At 38.6% G+C, this 16,416-nt stretch overlaps 1 protein-coding gene across 1 annotated transcript in view; it reads right to left on the reverse strand.

Annotated features, from left to right (window-relative positions):
* Fam81b (family with sequence similarity 81 member B) overlaps positions 1-16,416 on the reverse strand; it is a 104,253-nt gene that overhangs the window by 16,660 nt on the left and 71,177 nt on the right. Inside the window, exons 6-8 of the mRNA XM_028760087.1 lie at positions 14,070-14,188; positions 6,356-6,485; positions 3,216-3,322 (exon numbers count right to left, since the gene is read on the reverse strand). Of these exons, the coding sequence (XP_028615920.1) occupies positions 3,216-3,322; positions 6,356-6,485; positions 14,070-14,188 (356 nt within the window). The remainder of the gene's footprint in view (positions 1-3,215; positions 3,323-6,355; positions 6,486-14,069; positions 14,189-16,416) is intronic.

Raw genomic sequence — 16,416 nt, forward strand, 5'->3', positions numbered from 1 at the left:
AATACTTTTCTACCATGATAACCTTTTCAAAGCTAGGCAATAAGACTAGATTTTATGCTTTTATACCACTGACCTAATAGCCTCTTTTTTTTCTTATAAATAACTATCTGCTAAGCAGCACTGGCCATAAGAAATATTTAGGTAGTAACTGGCATAGGCTGCCTCTGCCAAACCCTTATTATGATAAACCCTTATTTCATGATAAAAAATTCTTACTATATAAGCATATATATATATTCTTACTATATAAGCATTAAATGTTGATAAGCATTAAATGATATCTCTTAGCTGGATCAGGAAGGCAGTGGCTCCGTGGAGCACTCCAATGCAAAGGCCTGCTGTTAGGCCTAGTAATAGGTGTCAAAATGATAGCTATCATACCACCACACAACATCAAAGTTTCTAACATCAATTGATGGACATTGGCAAAAGTCTCTAAGTGTGAAGTTGCTTATTTTAATTTATCCTTAAGTTCATGAAAATGTGAATTCCATACATAATTTACTTAAACTGTAAATTTATGTCTCAAAATGTTATTATCAGCAGTGATATACTTTTGGAACACTGCAGAAATACTTACTTTTGTTTAGAAGCAACTTTGATAAATGTTAAAACCTAATGTGCTAGGTCAAAACATAGATAATCTGCTTTAAAAAACCCACTCATTGGATTTCGTATTTATTCAAAATGCATTTTTAACACATATCTTAGTCAAAAGATGAACAGCCTTAATAGGAAGGAAAAAAATGCACACATGCACACCTGCACACCTGCACACATGCACACATGTACACATGCATACCTGTACACCTGCACACCTGCACACTTGTACACATGCACACATGTACACATGCACACCTGTACACATGCACACATGCACACCTGTACACATGCACACCTGCACACATGCATACCTGCACACATGCACACATGCACACCTGCACACATGCACACCTGCACACATGCACACATGCACACATGCACACATGCACACCTGCACACATGCACTTAGATTCTACATAGTTTGGTTGCGAGCCTAGCCTTTAATGGCTGAGCCATCTCTCCAGCACTAGATTCCACACATAACAGAAAACATGAAATATTTGTCTTTCTGAGAGTGTCTTATTTCACTTAACATAATTATCTTCAAGTCCCCTTCCCCATAAATTTCATGATTTCACTTTTTCTTTTTGACTGAAGGAAATTCTACTGAGTATGTCCTACATTTTCTTTACCCTTCCATATATTGATGGACTTCTAATCTCATTGCATTTTTAGTTGTGAAGAAAGGAGTGACATCACTGATGTGCACATGTCTCTGTGGTAGCCTGAGTATGCTTCAGATATATACTCTCAAGAGTGATATGGCAGGGTCATATGATAGTTCTACTTTAGCTTTTTTTAGGGGCCTCTGTTGGGAGCCGACTCTTAGCCAAAAGTGGCTATCATCTTTACAGCCATCTCCAGCTATTACCCTGACAAGAGACTTGTTTTCAACAGCCCGCAATAGCTGAGCGCACTCTAATAAACATCTTGTTACACTGTTTAGTGCCCCCAGCTGCAAGGTGCTCCTGGCATTCATGGCTACAAGGCATGTGACGTAGTGGCTTCAGTTGAGCTTGTCCACGAGGGCAAGTCACGTGGTAAAGGGTATAAATACCCAGGATTTCCTTTCTATGTGTGGGAGGAGTGAGGAGACTGAAGGAGTGAGGAGAATATAGCATAAGTGTGAGGAGAATATAGAAGAAGAGAGGAGAATAAAGAAGATACTTGAAGAGACTGGACCAGACTCTGTCTTGTATCTATCTTTTGCGTCTCTCGCCCCTTTTTCGCCCTTCCTCCATCCCCACTCTCTCTCTCTCTTGCTAGACCCTGACCTGCAGACTGGAGCAGCAGAACCGGTCGGCCTTTACAAAGTAGCAGAACTGACCGTTACAAAAGAAACAGCAGTTACAGGCCTCTATGCTAACTTTCATAGTACCTGAAAAAGCTTACAGTTTAAATTGTATATCTTAAAATGTTTGCATTTTCACTTTCCCTTGGAATACATTTTGTCTTAATCCAAAAGTAAGGGATTAATTAAATCAATCATGCAGCTGCTTACTGAGTGATCTCATTGGACAGGAATGTCATAATCTGAAAATGTTGTCTTAAATATAAAGAAATTGATATGCTCTCTTTACTTGAGAAATCCGTATCTCCAAAATTTAGCAATAACTTATTTGTCATCTTTTTGGGTACATACATTTTCCACTTTACTATGACTTAAGGTATGCTTTATGTCATACTGTGGTTTGTGAACTTAGTGACTTTGAGGTACAAAAATTACATTGTCTCTTGTGGTCAGTGAGAATTGAGAAGAGGTGGGAAGAATGGAGAAAGTGTGGTATTTCCCAGGTGCTGTGGGACAGAGAGGGAAAAGAGCAAGATACAAGGAATGCTAAGATCATAGTATCTAAGTCTCTTTGTGTTGTATTTCTGGGACGCAGTGGTCATTTAAGCAAGAAAGAGAACCTGAGAATGGTGACAGTCATCCAAACATTTGTTCAGTCCTCTTTATTACTTTCTTCTTCAGTAGGAGAAATTAAGTTTGGAAAGGTAAAGCCCAGTTTCAGAAAGGGTAATGGAAATCAGTAAGTGCAAAGCCGCAGGAGAAGTGTAAATAAAACAAAATTATGCTAAAGAGTATCAGATCATCTTTGGTAATTAACTGTGTTCAGTAAAAAACTTTATACAGAGACATTTTAATGTAAAATTGGTAATAAATTAAAATTACACTATAGGAAGTGTGAGAGGGAGTTCTGTATATCAGCTGATACATAATGGAAACAGCAAAATTAATATTCGTGAGCTGGTGAGATGACCCAGAGAGCAAAGGTGATTGGCACCAAGCCTGATGACCTGACTTGAACCCTGGGACTCACATGTTGGTAGGCGATAATCAACACCCACAAGTCCTTTTATAATTGGCAAACATGCTTCCATAAATAAATCTAGTAACTTAACATTTTAAATTTAAATAATATAAATTATGTTCAAAATTGTGTTCACATTTATTCCTTATGGACATTGTATAAGTTATCTCAGTGTGGAATGTCCCCTGCTCATTTCCAGGCTCAAATTTTTGGAATAGGTTTTATTTATTGCTGGTGTTTTCATTATACACAACTCTTTAACATTCACTTAACAAGATTAAAAATCATCTATTTACTTACTTGAATCCCAAGAGGTTCATTTCATGCTGATAATCTCCTTGGACCATCTTTAAATTTGAGTTGTGCTCAGAAGTAGAGGCCTCTATCTTTCCTAAGAGCTGCATTACCTAATAAAAGTAAAGATGTTTGTGTGTGAGAGCAAAGCCTCCAGCACTTTTGCACTAAGACTTCCTTTCTGAAGAATACTAGAGCATGTTTGGATTAGAAAATGATTCACCTGTCAGAAGACCAGGCAGGCTGCTCTCGGACCTTCCTCATCCTTCTGCTATCCCAGACACAATTCTCATGTTGCTCTTAGCACTGCAACAGAACACCAGGGGCAGATTTCCCCTACCCTCAGCCTATGCCTCCTGTACATCTTTCCATTGTGTCCTCTCCCTATAGCCTCCAACACCAGCAAATATCCCTCCAGCCCTCACCACCATTCCTGTGACCATACCAGCCTAGCAGACAAGTAAAATAGGTAACACTCAGCCAAATACACTCTCTGAAAATCTAAAGAGGATACAAAAACCAAGGAATAAAACTATGACACAACCAAGACAAACCCAGAAATCAATACCTAGACCTATAAGCACCTCAAACCAAGATGCCTAGACACCAACATAAAAAACATAATAACAGCCAGAGCAGTATCAGAGTCCAGCTATCCCACCACAGCAGGCCCTGAATATGCGAATATAGCTGAAAGCACAAGACAATGACCTTAAAACCAACTTTATGAAGATGACAAATATCATTAATGAGGAAATGAATAAATCTCTTATAGAAATCCAGAAAAACACAACAAACTGTTGGAGGAAATGAATAAATCTCTTTGAAAAAAAAAGAATAAAGAAAAAAAGACAACTGAAGGAAACAAATAAAACTGTTCAAGACCTGAAAATGAACATAGAAGCAATAAAGAAAACAGAAACTGAGGGTATCCTGGAAATGAAAACTTTTAGGAATTTGAACAGGAACTACAGAGGCAAGCTTCACCAACATAGTACATGAGATAGAAGAGAGAATCTCAGTCATCGAAGATACCATAGAAGAAATGGAAGCATCTATCAAAGAAAATATTGAATCTAAAATACTCCTTACATAAAACATCCAGGAAACTTTGGAAACTATGAAAAGACCAATGCTACAAATAATAAGACTAGAGGAAGGAGAAGGAGCCTAGGAAATATTTTCAACAAAATCATAGAAGAAAAATTTTCTAACCTAAAGAATGAGATGCCTATAAAGGTACAAGAAACATACAATACCAAATACAATAGACTAGAAAAGGAAGTCCCCTCATCAAATAATTATGAAAACATTAAACATACAAAGGAAGAATATTAAAAGCTATAAGGAAAAATGGCCAAGTAACATGTAAATAGAGAATATAAGATATTCTATAATAAAGTCAAATTTAAACAATATAAATCTACAAATCTGGTCCTACAGAATATAAAGGCAAACCTACTAGGATTACATCTGACTTCTTAATGGAGGCTCTAAAATCTAGAAAGGTGTTGATGTGTTGCAGACTCTAAGAGACCACAGATAGGAGCCTAGATTACTATACCCAGAAAAACTTTCAATCACCATAAAAGGAGAAAATAAGATATTCTATAATAAAGTCAAATTTAAACAATATCAATCTACAAATCTGGTCCTATAGAAGGTACTATAAGAACAAATCCAAACCAAGTAAGTTAGCAACACTCACAAAAATGCAGAACATAATCTCACATCAGCAAAACCAAAGGAAAGGAAACATAAGCACATCATCACTGCCTCCACCAATGAAGAAACAGAAATCAACAACCAGTTCTCACTGAAATCTCTTAGTATCAGAGGTCAGCATCTATGTCCTCAAAACAAGGGCATACCAGTTTATAAAAGAAACACTACTATAGCTTAAGTCATGCACTAACCCTCACACAATGATATTTAATAGATGTAAGTACCAGCCCATGGTGCTCACAAACTAGCACTGGCTCACTCTTTCCCAGCATCAGTGAATAAGCAAGTAATCACTATGATCTGACGGGCATTTCAAACTGCTCCAAATGCAAGAAAAGCATAGACTATGTGTCTGCACTGTGCTAAGTGGAAATTGATAGAACAGAGTGCATTTGAAGAAACCAAAGTCTGGCCATGAGTACAGAAAAGTTTTGTAATTCTAGTGTCTCACATACCTCTGACAGCTATGAGAGACATACTTGGCCCAAACGCTCAACTACTGGGCTTAAAACCAGTAGTGTTGTTCGTAACCTGATCATCCTTTCCACACCCTCGGTCCCAACATGAGGAGTGCCACTCCTCACATGGGTACTTTTCACTCATGGAACTTGATGACATGTTCTTCATGACATCCCACGGAGTCCTTCCTTCCCTGTCTGTGTCAAAGGAGTCAGATTTCTATTTCTCTGTCTCATCCAGGTCTCTCTCCATTATTCCTCACAGATGTCCCCTTAGTGAGTCTTTTGCTTATCTGATTCCTTTCTTATATTTGTCTCTCAAAGGGTATGGAATAATAACAAGTATCAATGAGAAAACCCACTCTGCAACCACAGTTTTCCTAGGAACAAGAATAAATGTGTCACCCACTGACAGGACATGAACAAATCTAGTCAGTAGTGATATGCAGATAGCTCAGTAGCACTAGGTCAAAATGGTGAGTCCAAAAGCCCAGGTACATTAAAGAACCAATGTAGGCAGGTCCATTAAAGAGCCAATGTCTAAGGTCTAAGGGTATGTATGCTTTTCATAAAAGATCTAATCCACCACAGTGTTTAAATAGACACGTAACATTATCAGTGACACAAATAAATGTTGGGCCTTTAGTAATAACAGCTTCCATGAGAACTGCTTTTGTGTGTAATCCTGAGCTCCATAGTGTTACAGGGAGCCAGAAAGTGAGCGAATTTAGCAGTGATGAAAGCAGCCCATGCTCACAATGGAAGACTGTGCTGGGACACAAGAGGCACTCATTAAATGTTTGTTGGTTCAACTAGCTGAACTAATAATGTATATGAATAAGCTTCATGTTAAATCTTTCAAGGTAAAGGGTTCTCTTTTTGGTGTAGGTCTTTGATGAGCTATTACATTACTGCTTGGTAGTAGCTTATAATGACCTACAAATCCTGTCTCTTTCCAGTCACCTTCACATCCAAGTTTTTAGAAATGGTTTCTAAGGCAGAAATGAGTTCTTGAACTGATTTCTCAGTCTGTCGGCACTCGTGCCTGATGAACTGGATGTCTCCGGAAAGCTTCACAATGCTTGAATCACATCTAGGGTCAAGATGGAAATCTGTGTGAGGTCAGCAGGCACACAAACTCTAAAATCTACAGTAGGATCTAGGCATTCACTTGACACCAAATTTCTCCAGGTCTTTGAATCACATGTTGGCAGATATGAGAAGGGGCATGAAGAGACGAAGAGGTGCTAGCTTGGTCACACTGGCACAGTCACAGCACTGAGTTACTGTGGGAACACGATGGTGAGTGGAAGGAAACTGAATTTCAGCTTCACAAAATGGTCTTTTCTTTTCCTTTCCTTCCTTCCATCATCCCTTTCTTCTCTCTCTCTCTCTCTCTCTCTCTCTCTCTCTCTCTCTCTCTCTCTCTCACACACACACACACACACACACACACAGACACACACACACACGCAAACACACAGCAAGATATTACTGTGTACCTTGGCTGGCCTGGAACTTGCTACGTAGACCAGGCTTGGCCCTGAACTAACATATATAAATGCCTAGGCTCCTCTGTGCTGAAATGTACCACCATTGCCTGGCAAAACTGGATGATTTTTATAGATTTTGATGTTTGGGTAATATATTCTGTTACCTATGATTAGGCAATTATGATACTTTTTTCTTTTCTCTATCAAGTTCTGAATCTACTATCCTTTCTCAACTGACAACTACCAATTTCCTTTTGGCTAGAAAGAAACAATGTCTTAATCAAACAAAAATTTCTACTCTATCCTCAGAAACCAATGTCCAATTCTCTTAGCTTCTAACAAAACTTCTCTTCCTGGACTGGTCTCAAACTGGTGTTGCCTCATGGGACAATGGCAATTCACAAGGTCACCTGAATGTACATTGGTCCTTAGGCAGCAATGAGTGCTTTAGGGAAGGAATTCTGGTGAGAGAGTATGGCAGAGAAGAAAACACAGAACTGTCCATCTCTCTACTGTGTCTCAAGCCTCTCTTAAAGTTGTTAGCTGCTGCCTTAAGGATCAGTTTCAGCTGTTGCTCCTGTTTGAATGAATGTGAGGACAGAGCACCAAGACAATGTTCTTCTGTAAGGCTGAGCTCCACAACCCTCTCAGACAGTTGTCATTCTATAAAGTAACAAATAATAGCCATTGACAAGGAACTGCAATTTCATTTTTGTTGTGCCAAATAACATAAATATCTTAGGACTACTAATAGTTTGTAAGCCCCAGAACTAAATTTTTTAAGACTTTTGGAACCAAAAGTTATTTAAGATAGTAATCTTGCCTAGCATTATGTGATAGGAGGCTATGGTTGGTGGATAGGAGGCTGTGGGAGACAAAATTAGTAGCCAGTCTGATCAAGAACAAGAACAATATGCTATGCACCTATGTCATGATCAAAAAACTGTTGTACAGAGTTGTGTATAGAATCAATAATTGTTGTAATGGCAACTTAGTGCTTGGTTTGTTAGAATGTTCTCATGTGAATCCATGTTGAGACCATTCAATCCACAAGACTACACAGGAGTTGCTGCTGCTTCCACTACTTCCTGTCTTCTTCTGCCACTCTCTGGGAAAGCTGGTGTGCACAAGGCAGGCCGTTGACTAAGAAGCTGGTGTCAAACAGACCAAGCTTTGAGCCTTACCTCTGCTGCTTCTTAGATTTGTGATCTGAAATGAGTTTAACACTTATGAGTTTTGGTTTTCTACACTGAAAATGAAGTCATTCAGGGGTCAATGATGCTAAACTCATGCATTGTAATCGACGTGTACTTTTTACCCTACACTACTAGGAGATGCTAGACCCATTAGCAAATGTGTGCCTGTCCCCTGCTCAGCCTCCAGGACCCTAAGGAACTCTCCCAGTACTATTACTTACAGAAGCTATTAAAGGACAGGAAGGGGGTGATGAGTGTGAATTATTTAGACAGTTCTTGGCACTCTGAGAGCATTAATATGGGCATGGCACCTTTATTTACCTATTTAGCCGTGGCTCTAACCCCATATATGCTGAAATTCAAGGTTGATCAGAGGCTTCTGAGAGCAGTGCTTTTGATTTCCTGGTAGTTCTTTGTGTCCATCCCTTTCTAGGATAATTTTACTAACACAAGCCCATTATAAACCATGTTGTCTGTGGCTGGCTGCCTCTGTAGACATATAGCCCACAGATATGAGGGCTGGCTGTGTACTCTTTTACTACAGGAGATATTTATTTCTAAAAAAAAGTACTTCAAAAGCCATAGTAGACTGGAATTGCTGGGTTTTTACACTTGCCATTTCAACTGTAGACAGTGTCTGTTGTCCATACTGCCCCGAGGGTCGTGAGGAGATGAAATAAATTTATATATCTGCTCCTTTGGCATTTCTGTAAACATTTTGCTCTTCTAAAATGTCAAATTGTACGGTACTTGAATTGTGTTGTGTCTAACTGGAATTTTTACAAATATTGCATTTTCATTACACATCATGGCACCACCATCCCATCATTCCTTTAATTATTTCTTGGTCAGATTTTTTTTTTCTGATTTTAATAGGAGAGCTCAAGTGTATACGGATACTTAAGATTTTAAAAGAGGCTGTCTGCTCTCACATACACGGAAGAATGACTTAAGATAGTATTTTTCTTCCATTCTTACTTTGTCTAGAAGGTCTAAGATGTACTTTCCTTCTGATGGAGCCTGTCTCCTTCTCATCTGTGGAAAGGTGACTTGGCTAAGACTTTCTGTCTTCCATGCAAATCTGGTAGGTAGCGCTCCATTCTCCTTGGGAACATTCTACATTCATGGAACTTAACTACACTGTTATAGTGAAAATTTTATTTAACTCTATCACTGGGTTTAACTTATCACACTTTGCCACAGAGTAAATAAGAAAATTACAGATAATTTAGGAGTAAAATCAAGCTGCTTCAGGCAGCTCATGGACGTTAGTAAGGTGTCTACCACAGGCGAGTCCTGTACAGTGGGACCTGACCCTGCCTCTCCCGACTCTCTCTAGAGACAAAGCTGGATGTCTTTAGAGAACTGTCTCATAACTCTCTGCTTTTGATTTAAAAGTGTTGTGATTAAGCTTCCTAAGGCCATTTACACATCCTCTTCTGTTTTAGAAGTCTAAAACTTGCTGGTATCCCTCGTGTTAATGGGTTCACATTTTAAAGAGAAAAATAACTTCATTGCAGATTTAAGTGAGAAAAGAATTTATGTGTCACCTTTAGACAGGGTCACATATAAATTCACAAATTTTCATTTCTCTCAGTTTCTTTGAAACAGGGAGACTTTTGGTATGTCTTGATTTCTATTTCTGGTAATTTTGGTCATGAAGTATATTCTCTAGCCTCTTGGTCTATCTATCTATCTGTATCTATCTATCTATCTATCTATCTATCTATCTATCTATCTATCTATCTATCTCTATCAATCTGTTATAATCTATCTATCATATCTATGAATCTATCTATCTATCATCTATCTATCAATCATCTATTCATTTATCTATCAACTATTTATCTATCCACCCATCTATCCATCCAGCAAAGAATTCTTTAGTTAGGAGGAAATCACTAACCAACACCTGTGACAAACTCCACATTATATTAAAAGTGAAAGTTTTTTTCCTTTTAAGTTTTATTTCTGTTAACACTGAGATACCTTGAAGGAGAGGTGAGCAAATTGTCTTCATTCTCTCTCAACTTTTATTCTAAATGTACATGATTATTGCTTTTAACCATAAATCAGCATGACTTATCATTTTTTTAATGCAAATTTGCTTTATAGTCCTAATGAAGCACGCATGGCAATGGGTTGGCTCCTGGCTGCTGTTGCTTCACATTGTACGTTATGACCCTTCCTATGGGTGGTCATGCACACTCACCTTTATCTGTTTTGTATCAAGATCAATCTGTTGGAGGAGAGATATCAAAGGGAGGCTGTGCCACAGTGAGAAACTCACTTCAAAGGAAGGATGAGCTTTTAAACTACCAATATATTGGGGTGGGGGAGAAATGAAATCCAAGAAATTAGAACTTTAATTATTAAATGTTAAACTTAAATATTGAGGGTGATTTATGAAACAGCAAAGTACTTGCTAAGAATTATGTTAAAATAATTAACTTAATTTCACTTATGGCAAAATGCTAATTAGAATTAAAATTACTGCATGGAAAGGCAGTAATCAAGATGCCTTGGCTTGTGTATTAGTCATTCTTTTTCGGCAAAAAAACACAGAAAAGAGGCAGGAGAAGGAGGACAAATCTAAGTCTGACAAATTCTAGCCAGAGATTGTCTCAGATAACCAAATAACTTCAGAGTTTTCCACAGATATTAGACATTTCAAGGAGAAAGAAGACCTTGCCCTGAGGGTACTACTTAAGATTGAGGATGAAGGCTTAGAAAGTACTGGAGACAGCGACATGTACTGGTAAGGACTCGTACATCCAGGTCCTTGAGAGGAGCAAGTGGGAAGTTAGTAGTTTCAGCTCTCCTCCATAGTACAGCAGGACCCTGTCTCAACACATGGAGAGAGACAGAGAGAGAAAGACAGAGAGACAAAAAGACATAAAGAAAGAGAGAAAGGGCGATAGAGAGGAATGGGGTTCAGTAGTTGAATAGAGAATGTGGTTAGCCTGGGAATAGTCCCTGGGATTTGACTCCTACACCAAAAAAATATTTAAAAATAAATTAAATTGGAGCAAAGGAAAAAGAATGTCACATCTTGTTGTTGTCCTATTGATCTCTGAGTCTCTTTTTTAAAAAAAAACCTGGTGTGTGTGTGTGTGTGTGTGTGTGTGTGTTAGTGTGCGTCTCTCTCTCTCTCTCTCTCTCTCTCTCTCTCTCTCCTCTTTCTCCCTCCTCTCTCTCTCTCTCTCTCTCTCTCTCTCTCTCTCTCTCTCTCTCTCTGTGTCAGTATGACATGTGCCAATGCTCACCTGTGAAGATTAAGAAATCACTTTCCCTTTCCACTCTGGATTTGGAGATTGAATTTAGGTCTCCAGGTTTACTCTGCAAACTCTTGTAGCCACTGGACCATCTCTCAGGCCCTTAGCTACTTTGAATCATTTTGTTCTTTGCCTTATATACAAAATAGAATTTATTAGAAAGAAATAACAATCATTTAAATGTTATCAGTATACCACCAAACAGAACCAAATCATATTTCATTCAAAAGGAAGTGTTTGTTGCTTAGGGTTTTTTTTTAAAGAATTATTAAATAAGGCCATAGGTTCATTCCTGTTTATCTTATTTTGTTTTTCGATAACCCACCCAAATCTAAAATTTTTTGCATGTATCAGATATTGTCTAATAAATAAAGAATGATATGTACTATTGTATTTACTATTTATTTACTAAGTCTCTGGATTATCAGTTAATTGTTCTCTGATGACTTCCTAACCATAAGTATTATTTCCTAAACAGTATTGAATATTTAGGAGAACAAAGCAACACTTCAGAACTCTAGAGTCTTTTCTAGTACCACTAAGTTATTTGTGCTGGAGGACAACAAAAATCCAGGCCTCCTCCCCTACCTCTATCCCTCTAGCTTCCCCTTTGAGCACCTTGCTCATTGCCTAAGACCCTACATCCTTCTCAGATGGAACACTTTTGAGACTAAGAAAACTTCTACTTATTGGTCTCACCTGCCTCTCATGTCATAATTTGTTCCTCTGCTGAGTAACGTGGAGGGGGGGAGGGTTTGGCAGGTATTCAACCAGACCCCAAATCAAAATTTTGGGTGTTTCCTAAAAACTTTGACATGTATTGCTCCATCCTAATTAATGTTGATTCATGTAGCAATCCTGTAGATTCTATTTTCCTATGTCTGTCGCTGCACTGAACAGCCATGGCTAATGACTTGGTTCAAGCCCTACCCATCTCTACCCTGAGTTGCTGCCATAGAATGCCTCTAATTTCTATACCCTCTTTCTATATGTACCACCAATTCAGCTATTATTAGAATGCCATTACCTTACCTAAAATCCTCTTATAGCTATTTATAGCCTGCCACATGAAGTTCAAACATTTTACTTTGGCCCACAAGTTTCCTCATTTTCAATTTTTATTGTATCTTTGGCATTATTTCCCATTTTTCCTTGAATGCATATGCCAAAATATCATAACTGGAACACTGTTCCCATGAGCCGGCTTGGGACATGCACAGCAGACCTTCCCTTTATCCTTCTCCACACCTTTCCCTCTTGTGTGAATTGTCTTTCCCACCTCTCTTGGCTCATTACACAACTACTTCAGAGCCTGTCCTCAGTCTTGCCTCCTTGAGAGGCCTCTTCTGCTCAGTCTGGTTTGAATATTGCCACGGGACACCAGAATTTTAGGACAGTATTATCCTCATTGCTGACAAGCTGTTGACAAAGCTGGTTTTGCCTGGTGGACAGTGAAGAGCTACTAAGACAGATGTGTTGTGCATCTTAGCCTAGCAGATGGTAAATGATGAATGAGTCAAATGAGTTGTTTTTGGTTTTTGTTTGTTTTGCAATTGAGTCTTTTGAAATAGCCTGACTGTCATAAAACTCACTATGTAGACCAGGCTGGCCTCAAACTCACAGAGCTCCACCTGCTTCTCACTCCTGAGTACTTCAGACCTGACTATGAATGCATTTTTATTTAATGGATGGAATACATATCCTAGAGTTCTCTGGCTTAACTCTGTGTCCTTTCAAATCCAAGTTCAGTCAGTGAGATAAAATTAGGAGGTGGGACCTCTGGCAGGTGGTAGCCAACAGAAGCTCCTCTCAGATGAATAGAATTCAAGCCCTTATGGAAGTCTTCAGGTTTCTGACACACAAGGACACTGTTTATCCCCCTGGAAGATGCAGCCATCACAAGACAATAGAATGCACTTTCCTGGGGTATTGTCTTCCCAGCCTCTGAAACTGAAATATGCTCGAGTGTCTGGTTCTTATAAATACCTAGTGTCGGGTGCTCTGTGATAGCTGCATAGATGGACTAAGACATTTGACTTAGATGTCAGCCATCCAACTCTCATCTGGTAATTTACATGTTGTGACAAATAAGAAGAAGGTGGAAAATTCAAGAAACAAAGAAATAGAATCTGGTAGAAGATATAGAGATTGAAGATAGCCGTGGTAACCCACTCACAAGTAATTTCTCATGTGCCTGTCAAGGCAAGTCAGCCATTGCCATTCTCTAATTTCTGACATGTCCATCAGTGTTTCTACCATTGTCATTATCTATAGACTGTTTTTCTGATACATGCACTATTAACTCTTGATTGAAATATCATACAAAGATATTATCAAAACTTTTTTCTGGTTGGTTGATTTGTATGTAATCACTACATACTTTAAGTACTTTATTTCTTAGAAGTACCACATGTAGTGATTTTGTCTTTATGTGGGTGTTCTGAGTATAACTGTTGGCATCTGGGTAGGAGAAGGCTATAAAGACAAGACTCTGGTAACTTCCAGTAGGAAAAAAAACTGAGTATTCTATGTAAGGGTTTATGGAACTGACAATGAGCATCAGATTTTTCAACTTTATGAGACACTTTCTCAACTACAGGTTACCTACTTAGCTTGATGTAAATTGACGGCTCATTTTTTAAAATGTAAAATTCTGAGAGCTATCCAGTAGCCAACAGATAGCTGACAAACCTGAGTTAAACATGCTTCTTACCTGGCTACTCTTCCCCGAAGGTCTCCAACTCCTTGTATGTGTTTGATGTTTAGATCCTGCACTGCAAAGTTAGTTCCTGTGGCCGCCTGGTCTCGGATTCTTATTTGGTCTTCTAGGAGCTGTAATTTTGGGACAAGACCATCATTAATTTCCAAATACTCATGATAAAGGAACTCTTTAAAATCCATATTAAACTAGTTAAACAGATGGGATGAGAGGGAGAGGTATGGAGCGGGGGGGGGGGGAGGGAGGGAGAAAGGATTGAATTTTGCTTTAAATGAGGGAAGCTGATGCAGTTTCAGTTGAATGCTATCAGGGGCAAATGAGCTCTCAATAATTTTTGAACACTAGCCAGAAAGCCAGGCTTTATGTGAAATCTCTCAATTTAAAAATATTGACATTGACTATGCAAGTTACTATGGCAGTTCTTCACCTCAAGATCCAGCTATACCAGTCTTGGGCATGTACCCAAAGAACTCTACATTCTACCACAGAGACAGTTGCTCATCCATGTTCATTGCTCCTTTATTCATAATAGCTAGAAAGAGGAAACAGCCTAGATGTTCACCAACAGATGAATGGATAGTGAATATGTGGTACCTTTACAAAATGGAATATTGTTCAGGTGTGAAATAAAAAACAAAATCATGAATTTCTCAGGTACAAATGGAGCCAACTCAGCCCTCAAAAGAAAAATATATGTGTATTCTCTTATATGTGGAGAGTAGCTTTTAAATATTTAATAGGCAAGTGACAATCCGTATAACCCAGTTTAGGGATAAAGAAAGGGTCTAGGTAGTCTTGGAAAATCTTTCAAGGAAGAGAAAGTGTATAGTTATGGAGAGATGTCGCAGAGACTGGCACAGGAGTCTTAGATAGAAAGAAGGAGGCAAGAGAGGTTAAGAAGAAAATATGGGGGAGGGACAAATAACACCAAGGGCCATTTGAGGCTCATATGGAAACCTAGTAGAGTGGAAACCTCTTAAAATGTATACACATAGGAAAGAAGTGTAAACGGAGTTACCAAATAATGGAGGAGACAAAACCCAAACTAGACATCATTTTGCAGAGGGTCTACTGTATATTTTATAGTGATTATAAAAGACTTGTGTTATGTGTGCCTTCAGATTTTATTTCTAGCAGTCATATCTCAATTGTATCCTGCCATATCCCTGTAGTATCAAGTTGATGTACAGGAAATAGTGGGTTTAAAAATATCTTACACCAATTTGTAGCTATTAAGTTAAAATGAAAAAAAATATGCCTATCTATTAAAAGTCACATTTTAGTTGACAACTTCAGTGGATGCTGACAAAATGTTTAGTTGAGAAAAAAGGCACAGTACTTTGGAAAAAACCAAGTTCGAGTTTGGTTACATCTGAAAAATGCCTGAGCTGTGCTTAAATATGATGAACTTTACAAATCAAAAGGAGTTTTTAAAAAGTGAGTGCTAGGAATGAAAAAGACCTATATATAGATTTTCCCCATTTCTGAAACCGGTGGATTGGGGCAATCTAGGAGCACAGAAAACCTGAACATCAGACACAGACTAGAGGAAGCCCCTGCAGGAGGGTGGTCAGCTTTCTGTAAGGCTGTGGCCAACCCATGCCCTTGAGTATATGGGCAGCACAAACTGGACTCAAATCGGGTTCAAACTTTTTAAAAAGGGGAGTTGAAATGTTGGGGTGAGACGAGGAAGGGGAGTGGATAAGGAAAGATGTGTGGGGAGAAATGTGAGTGAATAAAAATTGGTTATATGTATGAAACTGAAAATTTAATAAAATGGTGTGTATGTTTTTAAAGGTAAGCATTAAAGCATAGTTTTGATGTTGTCTTTTGCTTTGCTTCTCCTTCAGTAAAGATCAGAGATGAGCCAGGTGTGGTGTGTATACCTTTAATCCAGCCTGAATCCCAACACTTTGGAGGCAAAGGCAGGGAGATTTCTATGAGTTTGAGGCCAGCTTGGTCTACATAGAGAGTTCCAGAACAGTCAGAGTGACATAGTGAGTCTCAAAAAAAAAAAAAAAAAAAAAACAAAAACCAACCAACCAACCAACCAACCAACCACCAACCAACCAACCGACAACAGAGATAAAGGAACCAGCTCTGTTCAGTATGGAATATTTCCTAGGACAAAACCAAGTAAATCAGTGTAGCAAGACATATTGCAATTTCAGTACAATGTAGCATTGTCCTGTACTGTAACATAGCAATGTATTTGAAGACTTCTGTAACCGTAGGAAAGAAATAGTTACACTGAGACATGGATGTTCTTGTGTGCATACATGTGTGCATACCTGTGTGTGTGTGTGCGTGTGTGTGTGTAGGGGGTAGGGATGTGTGTAGG

Source organism: Grammomys surdaster, unplaced genomic scaffold, assembly GCF_004785775.1.
Source record: "Grammomys surdaster isolate TR1022 unplaced genomic scaffold, NIH_TR_1.0 126391, whole genome shotgun sequence".
Taxonomy (NCBI): domain Eukaryota; kingdom Metazoa; phylum Chordata; class Mammalia; order Rodentia; family Muridae; genus Grammomys; species Grammomys surdaster.